The sequence below is a fragment of the Pleurodeles waltl genome, chromosome 1_1 (assembly GCF_031143425.1).
Source record: "Pleurodeles waltl isolate 20211129_DDA chromosome 1_1, aPleWal1.hap1.20221129, whole genome shotgun sequence".
Classification (NCBI taxonomy): domain Eukaryota; kingdom Metazoa; phylum Chordata; class Amphibia; order Caudata; family Salamandridae; genus Pleurodeles; species Pleurodeles waltl.
Window position 1 is genome coordinate 432,658,225 of NC_090436.1, and position 24,070 is coordinate 432,682,294.

General features: G+C 41.2%; 1 protein-coding gene and 1 long non-coding RNA gene across 3 annotated transcripts in view; one reads left to right on the forward strand and one right to left on the reverse strand.

Annotated features, from left to right (window-relative positions):
- The window catches only part of MAP1B (microtubule associated protein 1B), a 362,796-nt gene that overhangs the window by 283,842 nt on the left and 54,884 nt on the right, over positions 1 to 24,070 (reverse strand). Inside the window, exon 2 of the mRNA XM_069224161.1 lies at positions 19,306 to 19,407. Coding sequence (XP_069080262.1) covers positions 19,306 to 19,407 — 102 coding nt within the window. The remainder of the gene's footprint in view (positions 1 to 19,305; positions 19,408 to 24,070) is intronic.
- LOC138284905 (uncharacterized) overlaps positions 1 to 24,070 on the forward strand; it is a 234,963-nt gene that overhangs the window by 7,291 nt on the left and 203,602 nt on the right. The gene's annotated exons all lie outside the window — the stretch shown is intronic.

Sequence of the window (24,070 nt, forward strand, 5' to 3'; positions counted from 1 at the left end):
CTCTGGAAATTCTAACAGGAACTGAAAAAACACAACCAAACTTAAAAAATGAGGTTTTAATAGAACGCGTTTTATGTTAAAGGCTCGTGCGCAGAAAGCAAAAGTACCCAAGACTCACATATCAAGTGGGAGGAGATCTAAACTGCGGGGCTAACCCTTTTTAAAAGATCTCCCACCAAAAATGCTTTCACATAACAAGGCATTTTAATAAATAATGGGACTTTGGAATGTAATGGCCATCCTGGGACATATGCTGTTAAACTGAGAGAAATCATTTTGGTGCCAGTTCTGTAAGAAAGCCCAATGGGTTAAATAAAGGGCCTTAAACTGTACATGCTGCTTCACAAGGTGTCACTGCAATGACTGCAGAGTAGTGGCCAAACTTTTGAAGACCACAGAGAAGTCTGACAACAATTGACTGAAGCCACTGGAGCTTAGAAATCAGACACCAAAGGCATAGATGGCTTAGATTCTATAGTGCTGTCTTTTTAGGGTTCTACAATTCAGTGCTTGTTTCCAGTCTAGGGAGGACCTGGCCTGGCAGTTCGAGCTGGACTGTTCCCATGGGGATCAGGGTCAAGACTGATTTGCATATGGCTGGGTCCAAACTGGAATGGCATGGTGAGCAACAAAAAAAAACCTGATGGATTACACCCAGATCTCTGACTGGGGGAGAATGTTAGATTTGTTCTACATTCCGTCCATCAACTGTTCTTTTTGGATTGTTAGTCAAGGCAGAGAGGCATGACACAGCAGAGTCCATGTGTCAAGTTTTCTGCTGAATTCTCTTTGGGGGCTGAATGGCACTTCGCCGTCAGATTTGACTTCTGCAGAACTAAGCACACAAAGCTTATTCTGAGTGCTTCTGGATGCTCCTTCTTGTCTGGATCCACTGCCCTGCCTAATCTAGTCTCCTCCTTCTCACGTTACATCCCAACATTGCAGTGTATCAGGGTTATCTTTATAAGAGAGTGCCACCATCTTTAAGCCTCCAAGGTTCAATTAGTGATATGTCTCACTGGTCTTACCATTTTCTTTGGGACTCCCTGCTGGTACTGAAAGTGAAATTCTTGGAAAGATCTGTGGGGTTGCTCCACATCTTGAGGCAGGCAAATTAAGGATAAATATGGCAAAGCTTCCAGGCATCGGGGCTCATTCATTCTTCTTGTGGACAGTCTCTTTTGGAATATCCCCAGAATATGGTTTTTGGCTCTTGTAAGGAGTCTTTTTTGAGCTAGGGATTGAAATCAATACGTCTGCACATTGGATCCTCCTCTGCAGTGTCACTTGGAAGCTAGACAGTCTTGATGAAGGTATGGCTGCAACCCTGAAGTCTCAAAAAAATCTTTACCCATATGATTGAGGGGTAGGCTCAGTGACTGAGGAAATGAGGGGCTTAGGTGCTGGTAGAAATGCATATTTATTGTGTCTCTAGTACTCAGAAAAATAGTTTGCTTCTTCTGTTTAGTTTGGCAGTGACAGTAGCCCCTTTCAAACATTCCAGTATAAGGGTCAATTGCAGGCTTCCTCCTCACCTTTTCGTAGTTTTGTACTTTTGACACTCACTTAGATGCTAGAATCAACCACTTATCAGGACTAATGCTGTGTTGCAGCCACAGACACCACCTACTGGCCAGGATGAGGAGAAGGGCCACATGTAAATCTAGGGTAAGACGGCAGAATAACAGCACCCTCACAACTGTCCTCTCAGCCACTTCCAGGCCCTGTCCGATGCCGTAAGCTGTAGGTTAGTGGTACAGAGGGTGAGGGCATGGATGTCATTTAGGGGTCACCAGGGGTCGCAACTGCGACCTCTGACTTGTTCCATATGACCCCTGGCACTGCTTTTATGACCCCTGACCTCAGAGGTAGCAAATTCTGTGCCAAGAATTCAGAGGCAGCACACTTCTAAAGGCGTGGAGCTCCATCTTAATTCTCTGCCCATTTTTCTTTTGTATTACACTAATAGTGAATGTTACTTTATCATTCACTATTACTGTAATAAAAATGGAGCAGCAGGAGCTGCAACAAGACTTTCAGTGGCAGAAGTAAGTAAAAAATATTTGTAAAAGTATGTGGTGTGCATGCTAATGGGCGACAGTGTGTTTGTGTGCAAGACAGTGTGTATGTTTGTGAGCATGTATTTGTGACTGAAAGTGAGTGAGAGTCAGTGACAGGTAGTGAGTGAGAATAACTGAGAATGAGTATCAGTGAGTATGAGCGGGTCAGACTGAGTGACAATAAGAGTGAGTGCACATGAATGAGAAAATATTAGCGTTTGAGTGAATGTGAGAGAGTGTGACTGAAGGAAAGAGAGTGTGAGAGAATAAGCGAGATTGAGTGAGGATCACACAGTGAGTGCAAGTGAGTCTGAGTGAGTAGGATTGAGTCAGAATAAGATGAGCAAGAGAGTGAGTCAGAGCGAGTGTAAGATAGGAGAATGAAAGAGTGCACATAGGTGAGAATGAACAGGAGAGTGTGACTCAGAATGAATGCGAGATTATAAGTGAGCTTAAGTAAGAACGTGGTGTTAAGCTTGCTAGTCTGTCAATGGCCCAGGCATACTGAAGGTAATTATTGGCTCACAGAGGCACCCATTGAAAAATACTGTCACTGACATACTGGAGGCAATTGTTAGCATGACAAGTACCTGTGAAAAATAATGGTACTGAATTAGTGCTGGAGGTAATTATTGGCATAATGGGCACCCAAGGAAAATGCTGGCACTGGCACACCTGAGGAAGTTTTTGACATACATGGCATCAATGGCACACTCTTGGCACTAACTCCTTAAAGATACTTGTTGGCATAAGGGAGGAATATCATGGCATATAGGAGGGAGGCAGCCATGATAAAATATAGGCCCCAATGTACTCGAGGTAATTTGACATAATGGTAACCCAAGGTATATGATGGTATTAATTGAAAAATTCTGACACAGGGATAATTTAGGTAAATTTTGGGATAAGAGGGCACACATGGTATATAAAGGGCACCCCTGACGAAATACTGCCCCTCACAATGGAGGTGATTTTTGGCACGTGGGGCAGCCATAAGCCACCTTAAAAACAATGAGGTCAACTCCTCGCAAGCAGCAGATTTTATTGGCTTGGCATACCATGAAAGAACTTTAATATGAATGACCGTCCTTTCAGGGAATGTTTTTAGCAAACTGAAGTGAAAAAGACATTATTTTAGCCCCTTTATTTCAACCAAGAAGAGATCTGTTTTACTGCAATTCAGGGTAAGTATTACATCCCACCACTTTCAAAGATCATGTCAGCACCCTAGCAAAGGTGGCTTCTAAAATGGACATCTGGGTTTTTGTTATACCAATCATGTAGTTATGATAGGACTTCTGTGATGTCATTTATTGTGACTTCTTCAGGGTTAAGGTCATGTCACACCACTTCCTGGCAGTGTTCAGGGTCAAAGGTCATACAATGCCACTTTCTGTGATGTCATTATGGTCAATGGGTGTGTGATGTCACTTCCGCTATGCCTGGCACTTTGGTGAATCGGCGTCCATGAGTGGGGGTGGTGGAGCTGGGAAAGCATGCTCTACTAGATGCTACACTGGCTGCCTCTTTTCATAGCTCCTTCCTCGACGCACACATGCCTTCCGTAGTGGTGTCAGAAGCCTGTTTGTCAGCACCACTGCACCCCTCAGTATCCTTTATCATAATTTGCCAACATTTCACAAGGGGACAAACACCAAGACACTCTAGGGTGCTGGTGTTTGCCCTTTTTACAGGGTCGCGCCCACCCCCAGGCGCCAAAGTCTGCACACCTTTTATCACACTAGTTTATTTTTTACTTTCAGAAGAGGCAACGCCAATACTTCCCTGGACGCCCAAAACCCATACCTGTTCCTTTCATTCTTTGCATTTACTTTTATTTTGTTTCAGAATTATCTACCCTTGCCACTGTGTCATTTCTCAGTTTGTTATTGCATTCTTAATGAATATCCCGCATCCATCTCCTGATGTATTTTGGTAGGAGAAACACAGTTTTCGAGTTATTTTTATGTTTTATCAAAATTACTAAACAATGTTTCTTATTTGTTATCTGTTAATACATTCTGCCAGAAAATGTCCTTTATTCCGAAGCAGTCACAATAGCATTGACACCCATTATAGCATAGGCACCACTTATTCCCTCCAGGGAGCTCTTCTCAGAAAGCAAGTTACAGAGCCAACACATCAGGGCATCATTCAAGGGCTGTTTCTGGGCAAAGGGCAACATGTGGCACAAGGGAAAAATAAAAACTGCCCTAAAGTTTGACTTATCTATAGACCAGAATACTACAGAATGATATGGGTTCAGGTGGCACAGTGACAGAGGAGCTCTAACACAGAGCAATACTGGAACAGAAAATACCAGACTAAATCTAAGAGGGTCAATAAACCTAAGCGCAACAAAAACAGGGCAAGAAAAGACTGATTTTTCTCAACAACAGCAAGGCAGGAACTAAATAAACCATGGCATCATCACATTTATTATAACCTAGATCATGAAAGACAAGACAAACAAGCTCCATTCGTTTGTAACACAATAGTTTTACTTGATATTTTCAGTACATTGGTGAGCCTTTTCTAGCTGGCCCTACAGCGGCTGGCTCACACAACAAGATAAACAAATGATCACATCTGCTTGGAAGGGAAGCATTCCTTTCTTTGGAAGCCCACAGTGTTTGCCAAATCATAAGCTGTAGTAAGGTGAACTAACACCTGGGTGGCGCCCCAGTCACTCTCCCTGCAGGACTCCTTTTTCTGTTGAGCACATAAGGTCTTGCGACAGAAAAGTTGTCAGATCAGCAGTGGTGCTGAAAGAATTTTCAGAGTGGGGGTGCTGATATCAAAGTTACATCACAGACGTCATAGGGCTTGCAAAAAATCCTAGCTTCAGACAAAGCGTAGCACATGTATTGAGCGGGAGAGTGGTTAGGGTTTACTATGTAGCTGGAGCATTTACATTGTAGTAAATTAATTATTAAAGCATGATAGCGCCCTATCATTTACAGACAGCGCATTTTCCATGAAATTGGCCACTAGATTTGCACAGACATAGAGCTTTGTTGTTAAAACTATGTAGCGCACAAACGATGGTGCGCGGAAAGTGGGTTTCAGCCAATATTTATAATTTGCACACCACCAAGTAAAATGCCTTGATTTGTTTTGATCCCATTAAAGTTTTGGTTTCCATCACACTTCAGAATTAAAAATGAGCTTCATTTGTGCAATCTCAACGTCCTACAAGTTCTGAAATGTGTACAGTTCATTTACAGTTATTTAAATTTGACTGTGTGTTAGAAAATATGATTTGCTACAGCCTTTCCTTTCATACTCCCTCTACCCCAGCAAGATTTTCACATAATTGACTAGACAAAATACTCTTACATTGCAGTCAAAGAAGAGTAAACATCAATCTCCATACTAAAATAATTAGCAGCGATTTGTCAGAAGATGTAGCCTTACATTTGACCTCTGTCTTTGAACGCACCGCTAATATGATAAGATAAAAACACAATTCACAGGCATCTTTACTGCTCATTCACTTCTTGGACTCTGTTAGGACCTCTACTTCCAGCACCTATGTAAATCAAACATAAAAACAGGAGTGTACAAACACTGAATTAAAAAGACACTGATTTACAATAAGTTAGGTCGTTAGAAAGGGCTCAAGTTCCATTGACCATTCAGGACAACGTTGCCAAAGCAGAAACAATAGGAGGCATGCATTAGGACGTGAACAACCCTGCTGGTATAACTCAAGACATCATTGTCACTTAGCTAAGACTGGAAGGGTGCATTCTCTCCACCCACCTCCCACAGAAAAACACAGTAAGGAAATCTCTCCCCCCACAAACCATTTCACCAGACTTACTCTGGCCTGGGAGAGGTGGAAAGCTGCATTGCCCCCTCCCACATTGCAGATCTTAGCTCGGGTAAACTCACAACTGCAGAAATTAGTATGGTCAAGAGAATTTAAAGCTCCAAGAGGTCACAGATTTGGGGATGACTGCACTCCACAAAACCATAAAAAATGTTGCAGGGAGTCAATTTGTAGCTTGTTTCAAGCCCATTCTTGGAAAAAATTGTAATTTGGAGATGCACTTCTTTATTTGAAAAGCTTAGCATGATGGTCTTTCCATGTCAGAGGTTTGATAGTAGGTAAGAACTGATCTTAATGATCAATTCCATCCAGGACATATTGTGCTGAGTGCGCTGGGTCAGTAATGAGCTGTGCCAGCTGAAAGGGTCAACGTCCTGAAACTAGTCCTCTCAGTGATGACTGACAAGGAGGTGGTATAGGGTGAGAGAGGCTGTGGAACTGAGGGGTTGTTGTGACTGTGGTGTTTTGGTGTGTAGGGTGGGCAATTAAAAGGTGAGGTGTTGTCTGGTGCTGGCACCCAGTGTTCGATTGTATAGACTATAATCTCTGTGTGGGTTTGCATACACTTATCACCTGTTTTATGTACATGCACCATTGTTATTTCAACCAATACGTGAAGCTATACAGCAACAAAACCCAAGCCAAGCCAAACAATGCACCCACAATATTAGAAAACAGACTTCTTTTACTTAAAACCCAGAATCTACAGTACAAAAAATAGTTATTTTAGTACTTGAACCATTCACACTATAGAAACAAAGTAATATTTTCAAAACAGATTACTCACAAACACATGAACACAAATATGTCCACTAGGGCTTCAGTACAATGAAAGTAAAATGTCTCTTTTTCTGCAATATAGAATGCACCCGATCCTAAAGTTCTTTATTCTCATTTCTAATGGCCTAGGTCTGGTTGGCGGTAAAACACAGCATACCCACTTCAGGTAAGCTGTTTCCTCAAACAAAAAAATAAACATGTTTTGAAATGGAGTCTATAATGTGCCCATGACTAACATACAGTGCACAATAACTGACAATATAATACATTCAATTACAATGCATGGTCTCCACTCCTGAAACCTGGCGTCACCATGTATTCCACGCATTGTGCTCCCACATCTTAGCGGCGGCATGCCCACGACTTAATCCTACATGCCCACTGCTTCAATTGCCAGTTCAATGCACACTGCACCCCAGTAGTAGACCGCTGAATACCGCAGACATCTTGAAGAGCCCTGACTAGTAGTCGCAATGTTGCTCACAGGCGCTTGTTGCTGCCATCTTCTGTTCAGGGCCGGCTTTAGGGCAGTACGAGCGGTGCAACCACACAGGGTGCTGACCTGGATGGGGGGCGCTGACCTCAGGGGGCCACTCTGTTTAGAAATAACTTACAAAGCCTGCGATTTAAAAGCACCTGCTGAAAAGTTCCTTGTTCGTTCAGTCCAGGCTTCAGGAAACAATTAAAATGTCAAGACAACTCTTGTAATTAATGTTCCCGCTAGGAAGAGAGATGGGAGTTTTGTCTAGCCGGAGCTTTGACTCACCATAAAGTACTGCAGACAGTTAATGTGCCTGCTGCAAAGAGCAGAACTATATTTTATGTGGATAGTTGAGTGGATTAGTAAAGCCAGCCTTTACAAGCACTTTAAAACAAATGAATGCATGTGAAAGAGGGGCTGTGGAGAGATGAGGGGCACATTTGCCGGGTGGTAGTGAGAGAATCCAAGGAGGAGGTCATGGGGCAGGGCACCAAAAAAGACTGTCACACAGGGTGCCACCAGTGCCAAAGCTGGCCCTGCTGTTGTTTTGTTGTCCCTTTTTAGGTCAAGCGCATTAGCGCTGTGACCTGTTGTAAGTATTGTGTTAAATGCTTTACGTTGGTCCCGCCTTGGGCGGCTTTGTTACCACCTTGCAGACTGCCCCTATTAAATGGATAATTGCATGATTGCCGACACGATTGACTTCGAGTGAACTTCTTTTTCCTTTTGTGTCTCTCCTTTGCGGTCACGCTCATGGTGGCCGTGGCACTTTGAATCCGCTCGCTTATGTCAACTGTTTTACTTTTCATTTTGAATGTATGTGGCAAGAAAAGTCCAGTTATGAATTTACAACGCTAACAGCTCTAACTCCAGCAACTGCTATCCCCATTGTCTTGCAAATGCTTGTTGTTAATGGGTGACTTCAAATTCTGCAACATAAGGATGTCATTCCGGCGTGGGTGGAATGAATGGAATCACGGCTGTGATAATAACTTTGGTTACTAGGCCGTCGTTGCTTTGGCAACCCTGTCTAATTGGCCCTGAGTTCATTTCCCTCTAGGATCTGTCAGCCATTTGTGGGCGTCTCCTCTATTTCTTGAATGTTCCGAGCAGGCCAGGAGACAGCATTTATTTCAGCTTTTCTCAAAGATGGCGTGGCCGAACAAAACGTGAACATTCCAGCTGCAGGTATGCAACGCGACTCTAGCACAGGGAATAGATTCCACCCAAAAATACAGAGGTAGCTCTGAATACGTATCTTTGATTTAGCCTCCAAGTCCAATTCCTTCTACAGGCAACCATGATGCACCCCCGCCCCCTTCACTAGCATTGGCCATTGATGCTGCGCAATGGCCGACGGAGACACGTGTCGCAGGAAGACGGAGGAACAAAGAAGCATGATTTTTATTCATGAGGGATTCTCATGAAAAAACCTCTATCTAATTAAGATAATTTAAACAGCCACAAAAGGAAGATCTAACGGAATGACATCGCAGTCAGTGCAGCGGGAGATATAATATGGATTTTAACAAATGTCTAGACGTCCATGCTAATGGACTGCAAATCGGATCTCGCCCACCAGCCAGTTAATGCATGCCAGTCACAAACGCGCAGGACTGAAAAGAAAACGGACACAGCTAGAAAGAAGCACGTACACCGGATGGAAATACTGCATTGCATCCCCCATATTAGCTTTGGCTGGCTGGTAATGCTGACTCAGTCAGTTGCTGACTAGTTTTATTGAGTAAATGAGTGCAAAAGGAACATCTCTAATCCTGAAGGAGAAGGGGAAATATGAGAAAAACAAAAGTAGCACCGTATAATAATATAGGTGGTGAGCCAATACAGACTCAAATTGAGTCTGCCTCAGACCAAAGGTGTGCACCGTCTCTGATCTGCATATGGCTGGTCTCAGTCTGCAGTGGCATAGTGGGCAAAAAATGACGCAACAGAATGCGGCTCAAGTATTTAACTGTGGTTGAGATTATTAAATGTGTTTCAGACATTACTTTTTTCTATGTGAGATGCCCCTGTCTGGGATCTAAGTTCACTGTACCACAAGATTCAAGAGTCACCTCACTAAAGAGGTCCAAAAAGACTGAAAACAATCTGAGGTTGCTTGTGTGCATGTCTAGAAGGGACCTGATCGAAAACTCCCACTCACATGTCGCATCCATATCTCAAACATACCTGCTGATAGCTCAGTTAAAAGCCCAATGACCTCACGTTAGCCCCACTCACAGCAAGGATATTTTGGGTCTCTTGACCTCTCTTAAATCTGGTTTGCCTGCTGTCCCTTGTCCAGTTTTTATCGTCAGTGAAGAATGGATGGCCGTTGCACACACATCTCTGATCTTATGAACCTATCTATCCCTTTCTTTGGATAATACTGTGGCTCCTTAGAAGTGAGGAATTCTCACCTCCCTTCCAGGGGCATAACACAGGCTCCTGCAGCCTCTTCGGTGCAGGGAGGACCCCAATCCTTAATGGGGCCCCCAATCCTTCACGGGGGCTCCATTCAGCCCACAGCCAATGAATATCTGTGAGATATGGAAGGCTCAGGGCCCACATATTTTGCAGAGGGGCCTCATTTTGCGTTACGCCACCGCTCCCTTCTGAAAAAAACCCAATGTGAAGCAAATCTAGGAAACAATTACTGACTCATTACATTGGTTCCATCCTTTAGCAAAGTGCTAAAAATGATTGTTGCTAAACAGCTATCTACTTGTCTTGGAAAGGAAGACGCACTAGACCCTTTGCAGGTAGGTGACCGTCTGGGGAGAGAAACCAAAACCTCCATGGCCTTCGTAGTGGATGAACTTTGGGATCTTTTTGATGATGACAAACAGCTGGATTCATGCTGCTTGACCTCTCTGCTGCATTTGATGTGGTTCACCATTTGGTCATTATTAAAAGGCTAAGAGAGGTGGGTATATTGGAGACTGTGGAATACAGGTTCACCTTCTTCTTAGTGAGTAGCCATCTCTCTCTCTCTCTCTCTCTCTCTCTCTCTGTCTCTCTGTCTCTCTCTCTCTCTCTCTCTCTCTCTCTCTCTCTCTCTCTCTCTGTCTCTCTCTCCACCCCCCCAACCCCCCACCGTTCCGGTCTAGCCATATCAGCTTGATGTATGGAGTTCCCCAGGACTCAGCACTTTCTCTTGTGCTCTCCAATATGTATGTCAGAATCTTGGCCTCCTCATCCAACTATTCCTGTTCAAAGCTATCTGTTATGCCACTAACACCAAACTGACTGGTCACCTTGATCAATTGATTTCCTCAAACATGTCTTTCCTAGCTAAAAGACTGTTTTAGAGTTTGGAAGATGAGGGCCCCATCACAAATATGATGGATATCCCATCAGGCTTATTAGAAGTGCATTAGGATGTACTGCACTTGTAAGAAGGCAGTTAGGATACCCGTCATATTTGTGACAAAGTACCCATCAGTCAAATTCTAAATTGGGCGTTAGGGTTTGTTGGAGTTCGAAGACTGGATGAGATTGTGTTTTCTCAAACTAAACTCCAATAAAACAGAATTTACGGTTGTTAATAAACATCTTAAACTAGAATGACACTTTATGGTCGTTGGCACATTGTACTCCCCTCAAACATCCTCGACACCAAATCTTTAGCCAAACACACAGACAGCAGATTTTCTTTCCTGACCCAGATCAAGTCAATCACATCTGCTTGCTACTTTGTCTTCAATACTCTATATCCATCTTTTTCCATGCATCCCTGGTTCCTGCATGCGTTCTCTCTCGATTAGGCTCTTGTAATATCCTCTGTTCAGGTCTTCCTGCTACTTCTCTGACCAAGTTGCAAAGAATGGAAAATTTGGCCTTTCACAAAGTTGCTCATCTGAAAAAAATCAACCGTCACTGGCGCTAGACTTCCACAGGCAACCAGTTTCCCACTGAGTAAAGCTGACGTTCTTATACTCATACACTGAGAAATCCTACTTTCTGTCTATTGCCTCTGCAGAGATGTACGCTCCAACTCAAAGCTTCTGCTCAATGTTCTATGTTTCAAATGGTCTCACTTTCTTGCATTGGCTCTTAATCCTGGAATGAACTGGCTTTGACTCTCAGGGCGATCAAAACCACCCTAGTTTTAGAAAAGCACTTACAACATGTCTCTTTCTTTGTTCTCTCTGTTGTTCTCTTCTGCTTCCTCTTCTAAGGACCAAAATGCCCAGCAGATGGATATACCACTCTAGGAAGTCATGGACCAATCAGTTATCCAATCTGGCTGGATTTCAAGGTGAAATTGTTGCTGCTAGCGCAGGACCAAGTGTGCTTTGCATATGGCTGGTCTTTGTCTTGAGTGGCATGAACTAAGAAACCCTTCTTTGAGCTATTGGTTTTATTTGTCCAAATTATTTGTTCTTGGGAAAATCATGTTCTCTAATTTCCTTTGCCCGAGAACCTCTAAACAGGCTCAATCTGGGAAATGAGCACATAGCACATATTCACATGACAAGCTCGTGCCCTAGTTTCATTCTCACATGATTATGATTTTATCATATTTTGAATCACCAGTGTGCCTGATTAATGAAACACCATAACGCAATATTTAGTACCATGTTCTGCCTTTGCTCTTATATTATGAATGCAGTACAGATGAGTGGAAATATCAAACTTCCCACAAGTTACTGAATTTCCTTTTTTAACAGAGTGTAACACAAAGGTCTAGGCCTATTTATGCTTCCTAGTGTAGCCTGGCAATTGACTCAGTCTTGCTAATAAGGATGCTTTATGACAGACAGTAACTAGTATAAGGGTGCTTCATAGTAGATGTTTGCATTCCTCCTTATTAGTATTTTTAGAGATAAGTGTGTTTCTAAACCTGTGTTGTGAGGACACCTCTTACATTGCAGCTCCTTCCTTTCAGTTAAAGTGTATTCACATTCTGGCCCCACATAGGATCTACCACTGCTCTTTTTGTCACAGTCTGCAGGGCTGCACAAACACATTTAACTGGGCTCTTCCAGGCTTCACAAGTGACCCATTGCACACAGATACTTCTGTCGAAGATCTGCTCTGAACAGATTCATATGTCCCTGGACTTCTCAACTGTTTGGCCTAATTTGTCCCATGCTATAAGCAAACAGTGGTACATTTGGCATCCCATACTTGCTGGCTCAGGAACAAAGAGAGAGAGAGAGCCACCATAAACATGAACTTACCCACAGAAATCTGGATGGTTGTCCACTCTGTTCCCTTGCCTCCTTGTGACGCGTAATGTCTAGCTCTACCACTGCCTCCTTGATAGTATTACTCCCTTTGTGTTACTCTCAAGCCTTCTGCAAATCATGCTATATTTTTGTCTAGAGTTAATGCCCAACTTACATGTTATTTCCTGCACTCACTACTTGTTCTGTATAGATATATATGGAAGTATATTTTGTTCTGTTTTTGGAGGTTCCGCACACTCCCTACCTATCTCCTTAAACCTTCTGGCCTTAATAAAAATGTTGCCTTGTGAATTGTATTCGTTTTGCATTCAAATGTGAATGATTCTGTCCTAAATCCTTTCCCCTGCTTTCATAAGGCATACACGTATGCAGGACTGACTGAATGCTTGATTTTTTTGACTGACTGATTTTATTTCTTGTATAGCACTCAGGATCTAAATGGTTTCATGGCACAACAGGAGGAAGACAAGATGGAAGGGGCTAAATAAATTACAAAATCGAGAACTATGAGTCTCTACATCCATGACTTGGGGTTTTAGCCCATTTAGTACTTTGAGAGCAGTTCTCCAGATTTCACACTGTTATCCTTGCTTTGTAAAGAAAGTGATTTTTGTGACAGCCCAAACGAAAATAGAACACATCAGTAATGAAACATTTTTGTCAAGTTGTCTTCTCATCACCTTCACCAGGGATGACTGCCACTTTCTTTGGGGTAAAACAGTGTTTGGGGAGAACTGAATCCTAAGCGTTCTGTTCTTCTCTCTTAATGTCCTTATTTGTAATTCCTCCAAGGAGTCCTATGTACAAGGTTTCTCCAGTAAATGCAATATATAGAGTGCACCGTAGGCAGTGCATAATTCCGCTAACATACGGACAGACAAAAAAACACGTTACCCGTGAACAGTCAGCGCAAATGTTATTTTTGCTTATGTCAGGTGGTGCAAATGTCAGTGCAAATTTTGGACGAGTGCAAGCTCTGTAATCTGGAAACATCTGTGCATTATTGCACCAGAATTGGGGCTATCTATGGGCTATAGAAGTATCAGCGCAGGACTGCACCAGCACTTTTGCAATCTACTTAACCTGGCTCCAGTATTTTGTTCTTCAACAGTGGTATAGAGTGAATTGATAGAACATCCTTTCAAAATGTGGCAAGGGACTCTTGCAAGGTCTAAGGTCTCACATGCATAGGCCTCAGGCTAAGCCAAGCTAACATTTGAGGATTTTTCAAGTGGACACCCTGAGCCACAAAAATTAGGAGCTGAAGATATGATAAATGTGCAGGGCCCCGTACTCAGAAGCAGATAGTAATATGTTAGGTAACTTTGCATTAAACCAAAACAGGAAAGAAGCATAGGTGCCATGTTAAAAGAGCCTGTGGGGCATGGGCCCCACCAATAATTTAAGTTAACTGCTGGTTCAGGCCAAGACGTTGCACATTGTTTACTGTAAATACAAGTTGTGAACTAGAGCCATCTGCTTCAAGGGAGTAGCCAGAAAAATAAAATACCCCCCACTTTATCCCTTATATAGCAATAAATGTGCAAGTAAAGTGAGCAATCCTAACCCTTCCTATAAAGTGCCCTGGGGGTTGTACCCCTGGGAAAAATTTGCAGAAAATGATGCAAAATGATGAATATTACAGCACGATTGTAAAGGAAGTTGGCCAAAAGCTACATATTTACCTGTATTGACATGTTTTCCTCATTCATCCTTTTCACTGTCTTTCTTTCTTTTTATGCTTCTTTTTTCCTTCTTTCCCTCCCCTTTTTTGTTTTTGTTTATATATTTTCATATTTCCTTCCTTCTGTTTATTTTTTTGTCATTCTATCATTGCCTTTTTTTTAGCTTTATATCCTTCTTTATATCTGTATATTCTTATGTTGCTCCTGGCATTTTTTCACACCTTCTTTGCCTCTTTTCTTTTTGTACTCCTTCCATTCGATAATTCTTTCTCTTCTTTCCTTTAATTGCCCATCCTTTCACCCCTTGTGTTATTTCATTATATTTTCCTGCTTTCCTTCCTTTCATTTTTTGTTATTTTTTTGACCTTTCCTTTTCTTCTTCCCACCCTTCATTCTTTCTTTTCTTCCTTGTGTTGCTTCTTTTACACATTTGTTCCTTATTTCCTGTGTTCATTTGTACCCTCTTTCATTCATGCTTCCTTTTTCCTTCGTTCATTATTTGCATTTTACTTACTTTTTTGTGCTGCCTTACTCCATTTGACCTCTAACTTTTGTTTCTTTGTCATTTAGATAGCTGTCTTTGTGTCTGTCACCGTTTTAGGCTGTTTTTAGGTTTTCTTTTGGTCTCCACCCCTCAGCTGTGTTATTATAGTTTATTATTGCAGAGTTTATTAGTTTTAACTTGTGGCTTTGATGACCTGCGAGCTGAAGTGGAATGTTAAGAAGGGCCACAAACACTTTAAATCTGCCTCAGTAGCACCATCCTTAAGCAGGTTGTTCAATACACCCTTGATCAGCATACCTAAGGCGACAGGAAGGGGAAAGAGAACAGTTCTGGAATTCAAGCCATCTCTTACTCGTAGGACCCTCACCACCCTAGCACGGAAACATTCAACAAAGAGCACTTGTTGAAAAAAGTGCACTTACATAGGAATGTAGCAAACTCGGCTTCACTTTTCTTTGCATCGTTATGATTTTGAGTCCTTTATAAGGTCAACTACATCTTACTATCTGGAAAATATGCATCTGATTTACAATAGGTAAAATAACCTTTCGCTGTTGTTTTCACATGTCCCTTTGTGCTAATATCTATGGTCGTTTTGTGTAGTGCTCAGCCAAGTGGGAGGTCTCTTCAGGGCACTAATAAAAACAGAACAAGATCACACACCTCGGAGGTCTATGCATGTAACCTATATGTCAAAATAGGCATCGTAAATAATATGTTACATGCACATTCAATATATATTACAGCTTTTTTCCCTGAGCTAAGATTGCAAAGGAGGTACGATGAGGTTGTGAGAGCTTCTCTGTGGTGAAGTGACATTGTTGCACATCATCTCTGCTATTTATTCTCTCTCCTACTTGTTTCAGGACTTGTTCCCTGCTTGATGGGTACACAAAGGACAGCTCGGGTTTCTGGGGCTGGTTGGTTAGCAATGTACAAAATGTATAACTAAGTGGTCTATTTATAGTTCTGGAGTCCGAGAGTGTTTATTCATTCCGGGATCTTTCGCACTGACTACCACATAGATTGGTAAAGCATCCTGTCGGCCATACTTGGTATCTCACTCTGCAGAATCTGTTCATATCCCCTGAGGTCCACCAATAATCTGTGAACTTGGGCTCCCATGGAATCAATCACTACAAGATGGGCTGTTAACAGTGCAACCTCTAGGCATTGTGGGACTCGTAATGTAGTATTTTCTCTAGAGGATATCGAGGTCCACAGGCAACTGTGCCAGGCAGAGTATACTCGGACAAGAGTCTTGCTGGATTGAAAGCTGCTAATGTACAAGACATTAGAGGGTTACAAATTGTACCTGATCTGCTACTGACTTAGTTCATCAGCTAGACAAACACTGCAGAGTGCTCATGGAGACATTCCAAAAGGCATGAGCCTGAGAGTCACGTTGCAGTTAAGCTGGCCTGATTCTATCATTTGCAGATGCGCTGAGCAATCAAACCACGCGCGTCTCAGTTATAAACACCATGTGGATCTCTACTGAGGCACATGGTCTTTCTACACTGGTTCTACCAGGATTCAAAACCCAGGTGGCTGAAGTGCGATCCGGAATCCCAAGGATGGGTAGGTTATGACTGGATATATATTCCAGGTATTTTATACGCTCCCTGTTGCTCTTCCAATTTAAGGTGTGAAACTGGGGTTTGCATACACATCATGCATGTCTGTTTAGGGTTACAATTTAAATATGCATTCTTTTACAGGTTCTAAATTTAGGTGCATCATTTATTTACGTTTGTTGCTGAAAGAGCAGGTATTTACCCCTACCCATATGTCCCTTGCTGCTATGTACAGATCAGCTGTTTCCTCCTTCGAGCACACCCCACTTTAAATTACGGTGACAGTACTGAAACAGGAGTTTATACCTATATAACAATCTACTGTTGTGATATAATTTGCTCTCCTCCTTATGGATTGATCACGTTAGTATTTTACATTGTTAGGCCTATTTTAAATTATGCTAAATCCAATCATCGAATGACTATTTTTAATTTTAGAATTCACCTACTTATTAAATTGTGTATTTAACTATTGCCATCAAAATCTGTATAGAAATACTTGCGCTCTGGCATTGATAATGGCCCAATTCCCATCCCATGCACTTCCTATGCAGCTTAGTTAAAACAAAATTACTCCCTAAGGCTCATGAATGCATCTAGAATACATTTCTGACTTTTCATTAATTCACAAAAAAGCCAGGAGTAGACCTGGGGATCTATGACAATCAAAATTTCTCCAGAGTATTCACTCACATTTATTTCGACATTCAGAAATATGAGAGATTCACATTTCCACTTTAAATTATTTTTCCTTTTTCTTGTTTGGAAGAATATGTTTCCCAATAGGAAAACCCTTGGGCTACAACTCCATCATTTTGGGAGTGATCCCTCCTCAGTCCTTCTTTAAAAACATATGTATTTGTTCCATTATTAGGAGTAAATGTAAGAGTCTTTGTTGGTCCATACTCACAAAAGGTTGTGGATGCTCTCAAGCTTTTGTTGGTGACTCCACCCAGAAATGGCTACAACCCCGCCTTTTGCTACCAGTTTGCTCACAAGTAAATTCTACCACGGACATTTCACCATACTAGCAGAATTTCTCTGCAGACAAATTCTGATTGCAAAAGCAAAATTCCTACATTGTCAATTCTGTGAAACAGGAATGGGATTTTGTGCACGCCAACGATATCTTTCGGTCACTCAAGATGTACTTTGGTGCACAAAAGGTTTTAAGCAAGATCATGCTATATGCATTTCTAGGTTCACCCTAGGCTTGTGGAAAACTATTGTGCATCTTCGCTATCTTACCTGATCTAAAATCAAAGGTGTCAAACTTCAAAGTTTACAAATCTGAAAGCCAGCCTTTCCTACTTCCGTGGACCTTTCAGTTGGGAATCTACAGGGATGTGTTCAAAGGTTTTATAGAGGGAATTTTCTTCACTTTTTAATGTCTGATAGGAACTGCGCCTGCTTAAAAGGCTCTACATCTACACTAAACCGTTTCGTGTCCATGTGCATCTTCTGAGAAAGAGATAACTGACAGAATATCTGAAACTAAAATATTGTGTGGCCAGAATATCATTCCAAAAATATCGAGGACCAAAATATTGAGAAGGGAAATGCAAATAGGTAAGTATAGATTTACTATTCTTAACTCCACATCTACATACCTTGAAGATATACATATCAAGGTACATATATGTGGAGTTATATAGTAAAACTTTGCTTACGTATAGAAACTTACTTCCCAAAATTTTTGTCCTGTATAATCTTAGCACAAAAGTTTGTCCCACGATGTTTTCGTTTTTCGATATTCTGTTTAAACACCCTGAGAAAGCGATCTGTGTCACCGGAGCAATGTGTTTCATTTTTTAAAATCTTACAGCACAATAATTTGACTGTGCTACCCTATGCAAATAATACAATTTTTGCTTTGATTTTTTACCTATCCAGATTAATGTTCCTGCCAAGATATGCTGCTTTTCTAGAAAAGAGTGCTTGAGATGTCAATAAATGCACTTGCGGTGAGCCTCATTGAAAGCTGACTGCAGACACAAAAGAGGTACTCAGCAGGGAGGTATTTCATTGTACAGTGGTGTAACGATACTTGAGACCCCCGCAAAGTACTCAAGAGCTCTCAGGCCAGGGTACTGTGTTGAGGGGGCCCCTGGAGCTCGTGGGGCCCCAGCACCAAGGTCACTGCAGGTGCCTTTGTTACACCACTGCCATGGGAAGCTGTTCTACAGGGAGGCACTCCATGGAAGGGCACTCCAACATGGGTATTGCAACAGGGGCACTCCACTGAGAGACATCAGAGAGGTACACTTCAGGGACCACAGGGATGTACTCCATACGCAGGTAGTGCCCAGAGAAGAATTCCAGAGGGAGGTACTCCGCAGGGGGCGGGGAATATGAGGGATTCAAAAGAGAGGTACCACTGGGGCACTCCACAGTGAACAAGATGTTGAACCAACCAGAGGAGGAAAGTAGAATTTTGGATGGGGAGTAAAAAATATTTTCTAGTCATGCCCAAATAAGCACATGATAGAGGAGTGACAGAAGAGAGTGTTTGTGAAGGCATAGGGCGTAATAAACGCCCTGCTGAGGATTGCACAAGTGCATTTTTGTAGGTGATATACGGCCTTGGAGAATAGCGTGAGAACCGAACCTTATACCGTGTCCTATTTCCATTACAAGCCTTTGCATGTATTTTAAGACCTGGAGGGTCAATGACCGGGTTTGCTAATGCTTGATCCATTACTGTGTGCTCTACTGAACCCTCCAGCATCTATTCCTTGGGAGGGTCCCTAGAGCGTACTGAAGCAGAGAAGTGGAAATATATGTTACCAGCATCCTGGTTTATAACCAAAACACGTGGAGAGGTTGGTGGTCATATCTCTCGGCCTTTAAAAGCCTCAGAGTTGCAATGAGGATCTGCTGAACCTCAAATGCCGACCCAAGTGGAACCTTTCATTCATAGACACAGGGCTAGATGAACATTTTGGAAAGTAGGCACAATAACTTATATTTTCTTTTCCTCAAGATGAAGGTAAAACATGGTTAAAAGCTTCCAAATTAGTGTCACCATTAGACTTTAGTTCTCTTCACAGCACAGACCCGGTAGAATTTTGCCACACTTCTTTGTGACACACCATCAAACACCTCTCCTCCACTTTCGGATTCTCATGATTACTTATGCAACATCTGTGTGTCTGACAAAGATAGAAGCAGAAAAACAATCTCTTACCTCGAACGTCAGGAGAAAATCGAGCTGAGTGGCGAGACACAAACAACTTAAGTTCTTGATCGAGATTACATTCAATCAGGTTTGTGTCCCATGTGCGGATTCCTACAAAACAATACAAGCAGAAAACAGATCAACTTGGATTCATTACTAGCCTGAAAACAGAGGTCATAAATATGCATTAGAACAATATTGGCTAAGAACCTCCCACCAAAGATGTGCTGTTTGCCTCGCTTCCATTTTTTAGGCTCTGAAGAAACACAACTATATTGTCTCCCCTCCAGACCAGCATTATCTACAAGACCAGCTCTGTCCCCCTCATGGCTGTCAGAAATGACACCCAAATATACTGGTGTGGCATCCAACACCCTCCCGAGGAGAGCCCCAAACCAGGATCGCCCCATTCCAGGATCCTGGATGTTACCATACCAGACGCGGGAATGTGCACAAAAGAAAAAACACAGAAGGAAGGTCTTTTCCATTTATGCTCCCAGGATGTGGGACAGCATCCCCATTGAGATCAGTCCTGATCCTACGCTCCTGAAATCCAGGAGACCCTTTCTCTTCCAGAAACATACCTGTAACTTCCCTCTCCCCCTAATGATTCTGAAAAGAACCACTGGGCTTTCATCCTTATTTAGTCCTCCGCTGCTTCTTAGCTAGATTTTCACGATATAAATACATTAACATGCTTACATCATATAATGTATATATTAATGCAACTTCATGCTTGTTTGTTCAAACACAAAACACCAATCCAAGTTTTCATCTGAACATCAGATAACTCTTCTCACTGTCAACATTTTACAGGTTTTAAAACTTTTGAAGACTATAGTTTAAAGATGACATAGCCTGCTTGCCAGTCGGCCAGTACTTCTAAAGTCTAGGGTAGTGTTTTAATTTCCCTTAAAACAACTGGCAGGAGAAGATGTGGGTCAGGATGGACAGCTGTGTTTTCACAAAAAGTTCTGTTATGAGCTGCCAGGTTTAACAGCACCAGGGCACATGGCTTCAGCCAGTGATTCTGAGCTACCCTCGCGCCCACGGGATGCCCTAGAAAGCTGATAAAAGAAGTATCGCTACAGGGTCCCACCCTGGCGTGTGACCCGAAGGCGTATCTACTGCAGTCTGGCGACTCCTACAGGGCCGGGGTACCAGAGACAACCTGTGGGTAGGAACATTACAAACAGCCGGAGACACCAGCACGTTATATGTCTGACACAATTTAATTATAAAAGCATAGCCCTGTAGGGCAGAACGGGAACTGGGAACTGTTTCACATGTCCACACAAAGGCCAGGGGTTTCACTGTGCTTGATAAATTAGTGGAGCGAGATTTTAGCAAATCCCGGAAATGTGATCAACGTTTGCTGCCCCATGAATGGACAGCTCTAGTTTGGGGGGTTTCTAAATATTGCCCACTGTAATCGGTTATCTTGCTTCCATTACTGTCCTTACCCAGAGGCTCACTTTTCAGTAGGTACTGGATAAAAACAAGATACCTTGGTCAAGAGAGAAAATAACGACTTGTTCTGCAGAAGAGTGGGGGCGCGAACTGTACTTCCCAAACAAAGATGTACAGTTCTCTTATTCCAATGTATGTCTTCTTTTTCTACTAAATACTTGTTCAAGAAATCAGTCATTAGCCATTCTCACAGAACTCTAGAACATGCAACAGCAATTCCAGTTACTCTCCTGTGAAACATCAAAGAAAAGCAAGGGTGAAGAAAAATGAGACAAGCAGTAATCATCTCAAGACAGGAGTGTAGACGTTAAAGTAGCACAAGTTGCATGCCCACTTCGACCCCACTGGCATCACCCGTTTGCCCCTTGTCACAACTTGAGACGCTCACTAGCCTCTTGTTGGCTCTTAGAAACTTCTTTGCTTTATGTTGTGCTGCTGCGTTGATGTCCCGGAAACCGGGGTGGCAAGAGCCATGCCACGGGTGCATGGACATCGTAAGGATTTTGGGGGGCCCTGTTCGGAACCGTTTTGATTTTATGATGCAGTTTCAGCTCTTCCATGCCCTCTTTGGCCGTCGCACTCCTTCACTTTCTAAAGTTGTTACATCTGATGTTCAGGGATAGTGACGTGTGTTTTCAATATTGTAACACAGAAGCAGCTTAATAATATTACTGCAAATAATCTGTGTGACACCCTCCCCTGTCTCATATATCAGGTCCTGTTTTGCTCTAAAAGAAACTTTTTATGGATGTTGCATTAAACATAAATACAATATTCCTCTGCAAAATCTCTATAATAGACTCTCACACATCACGCACATTAAAAATAAATTAAAGGAAAACGGTATTTAAAACAATCTGTTTAAGAATTATTCAGGGTCATCACGGCAAGGCTCTCTGCAGAACAGAGCTGGCTCTTTCAGGTGACCCCTTGAAAGGCCACAGCCCACTTTACCCATGCCTTAGAGGTGCCACAAGGCGACCAAGGGGTAGGGACTGCTATCCCTGGCTACCCAAAGTATATGTCCAAGAACAATAACCACAACCTATGCAGATATTTAGGTCAGACTCTGGACCCTGGGAATGAAAATCACTTACTCTATTTAGAGTCAGAGCTGCTTTCAGTAAATTCAAACTGTGAAATGAGATATAAAAATGCAAAACAAAATGATTAAAAAACAAGGGAGTGTCAGCTAGCTTGTTGACTGAAAAAGAAAGCTACTTCTGTGTTCCAGGCCTTCATCTGTCTTCACTACCATGTGAGATACTAGTTTTGGTCAGGCAAATAATAGCACATTACTGGCCATATCAGCACATGCGTCTCTTTATTTCGTACACTTGCCCTCAATCATTTTAAATATAAATATAGTTTTAAAAATCTGCTAATAAAGTAACATTTGCATATATGAATGAAATCATTATTATGAGGGTGACAGGTTAGGAGTAACAAACAACCTGGACGGCCGCAAACAAACGACAACTACAAACCAGAAACTCGAAAACCTAAATATATGTCTCACTAGAGACAGTGAGATGGATTTCTATCACCGTGCAGGAAAGAGTGCAGACAAGGAACCTTTCAACTATATCTATTGAAGGTATGTGGGCCGAGGAGACTGAAGCAACTGCTGATGGGTCCCAGCTCGAAGAAGCATTGGCAAAGCCAAAAAGCTCTGCCTTTGTAACGGGAGGGCAAAGCTCCTGTCTTTGCCAGCATTTGGACAAAATATTGCATTTAAAATATTGAGATACAGAAATTTCGAGTTTTAAATATCGCAATCCACAAATATCGTGATGCAGGAATATCGTTGATAAGAATATATATTTTAGATATAAGTAATACTGATGCTAAAAATATCTATGTTGTGCATATCAATGTTAAAAATATCTATGTTGTTAATATCGATTTTGTATACATCTATGTTGTTAATATCGTTTGCAAAACATTGCTGTCATAAATATAGTTTTTCAATTATTGTTACGTGTTTTAGTATATGTTTTAATTGTATACGTTATACAATGTTTGCATATTGTTAATGTTTTCAATATAGTTTGTAAATTTTTAGTTTATTTTTTTTAATTTAATTGTTTATTGTAATGTTTAGTGTTGTAGCTGGTTGTGGGTTTTGTATGGTTATAGGGTGGGAATTAATGTCATTATAATTAATGAATAATTATTTTTTAATTATTAATTATTTAATTGATAATTAGATATGTACATTCTCAAATTAATTTATTTTTTAAATTAAGATTTAGGTGTGTATTATGGGTATTGTAGGGGTATAGGGTGGGAAGTAATTTGATTATAATTAATAATAATTAATGTACAATTATTAGTAATTATTTAATTGAAAATTTATTATTTAAATTCTCTGATAATTAATTTTTTCAGTTAAGTTTTAGTTGTGGGTTGTGGGTTTTGTAGGGGTATACAGTGGTAAGTAATTTAATTATAATTAATTTGAAATTAATACTAATTATTTAATTGATAATTATGTACATGCTCTAATTAATTTACTTTTTCAGTTACTTTTAGGTGCAGGTTGTGGGGTTTATAGGGGTAGAGGATCGGAAGTAAATTAATTACAATTGATTAATAATTAAATTTAATTCATATTATTTATTTAATTGATAATTATGTAAATTGTGTAATTATGATATTTTTTAGATTATATGTTAGGTGTGTGTTGTATTTTTAGGGTTACAGGGTTGGAAGTTAATAAATAATTTATTGATGATTAAATATTACTTAAAAATTTTTTTAGTGGCTAATTATCTTACGTTATATTTTAGGAGTGTGTTGTTTAGTTTGTACAGTACTGAGGAGGGAAGGTATTTAGGTAATTATACATTTAAAAAAAGGTTTTCAATTAAAAAAAAAAACTTTTTGAATTCTTTCATGGGTTAATTGTGTTATACTTTCTTTATTTTTAAACCATTTTAATTGTTGGATTTTATGTTTGTGAGAAAATAGTGTGGTACTTTCATTATATTCATATTTTAAATATAGTAATATGTTCATTGATAATAATTATTAAAATTTGTGATAGTTGTGTTGTTTTTTTTGTTTTTTTTGTAATTAAGTGATTTAGGGGCTGATTATGACTTTGGCAGTCCTGGGACCGCTGCACTGTCTTTGGTAGTCCGACTGCTGCCTCCTCGGCAGTTTGACCGCCTGATTATGATCTGTGCGGTTGAACTACCACAAGACCGCTGCCACCACTAACATTTGAGCTACCGCAGAGGCGGCAGTAGGGGCAGCGGCGGTCAAAGGTGGTGGTGCCAGAATTGTCACCGTCATGTGT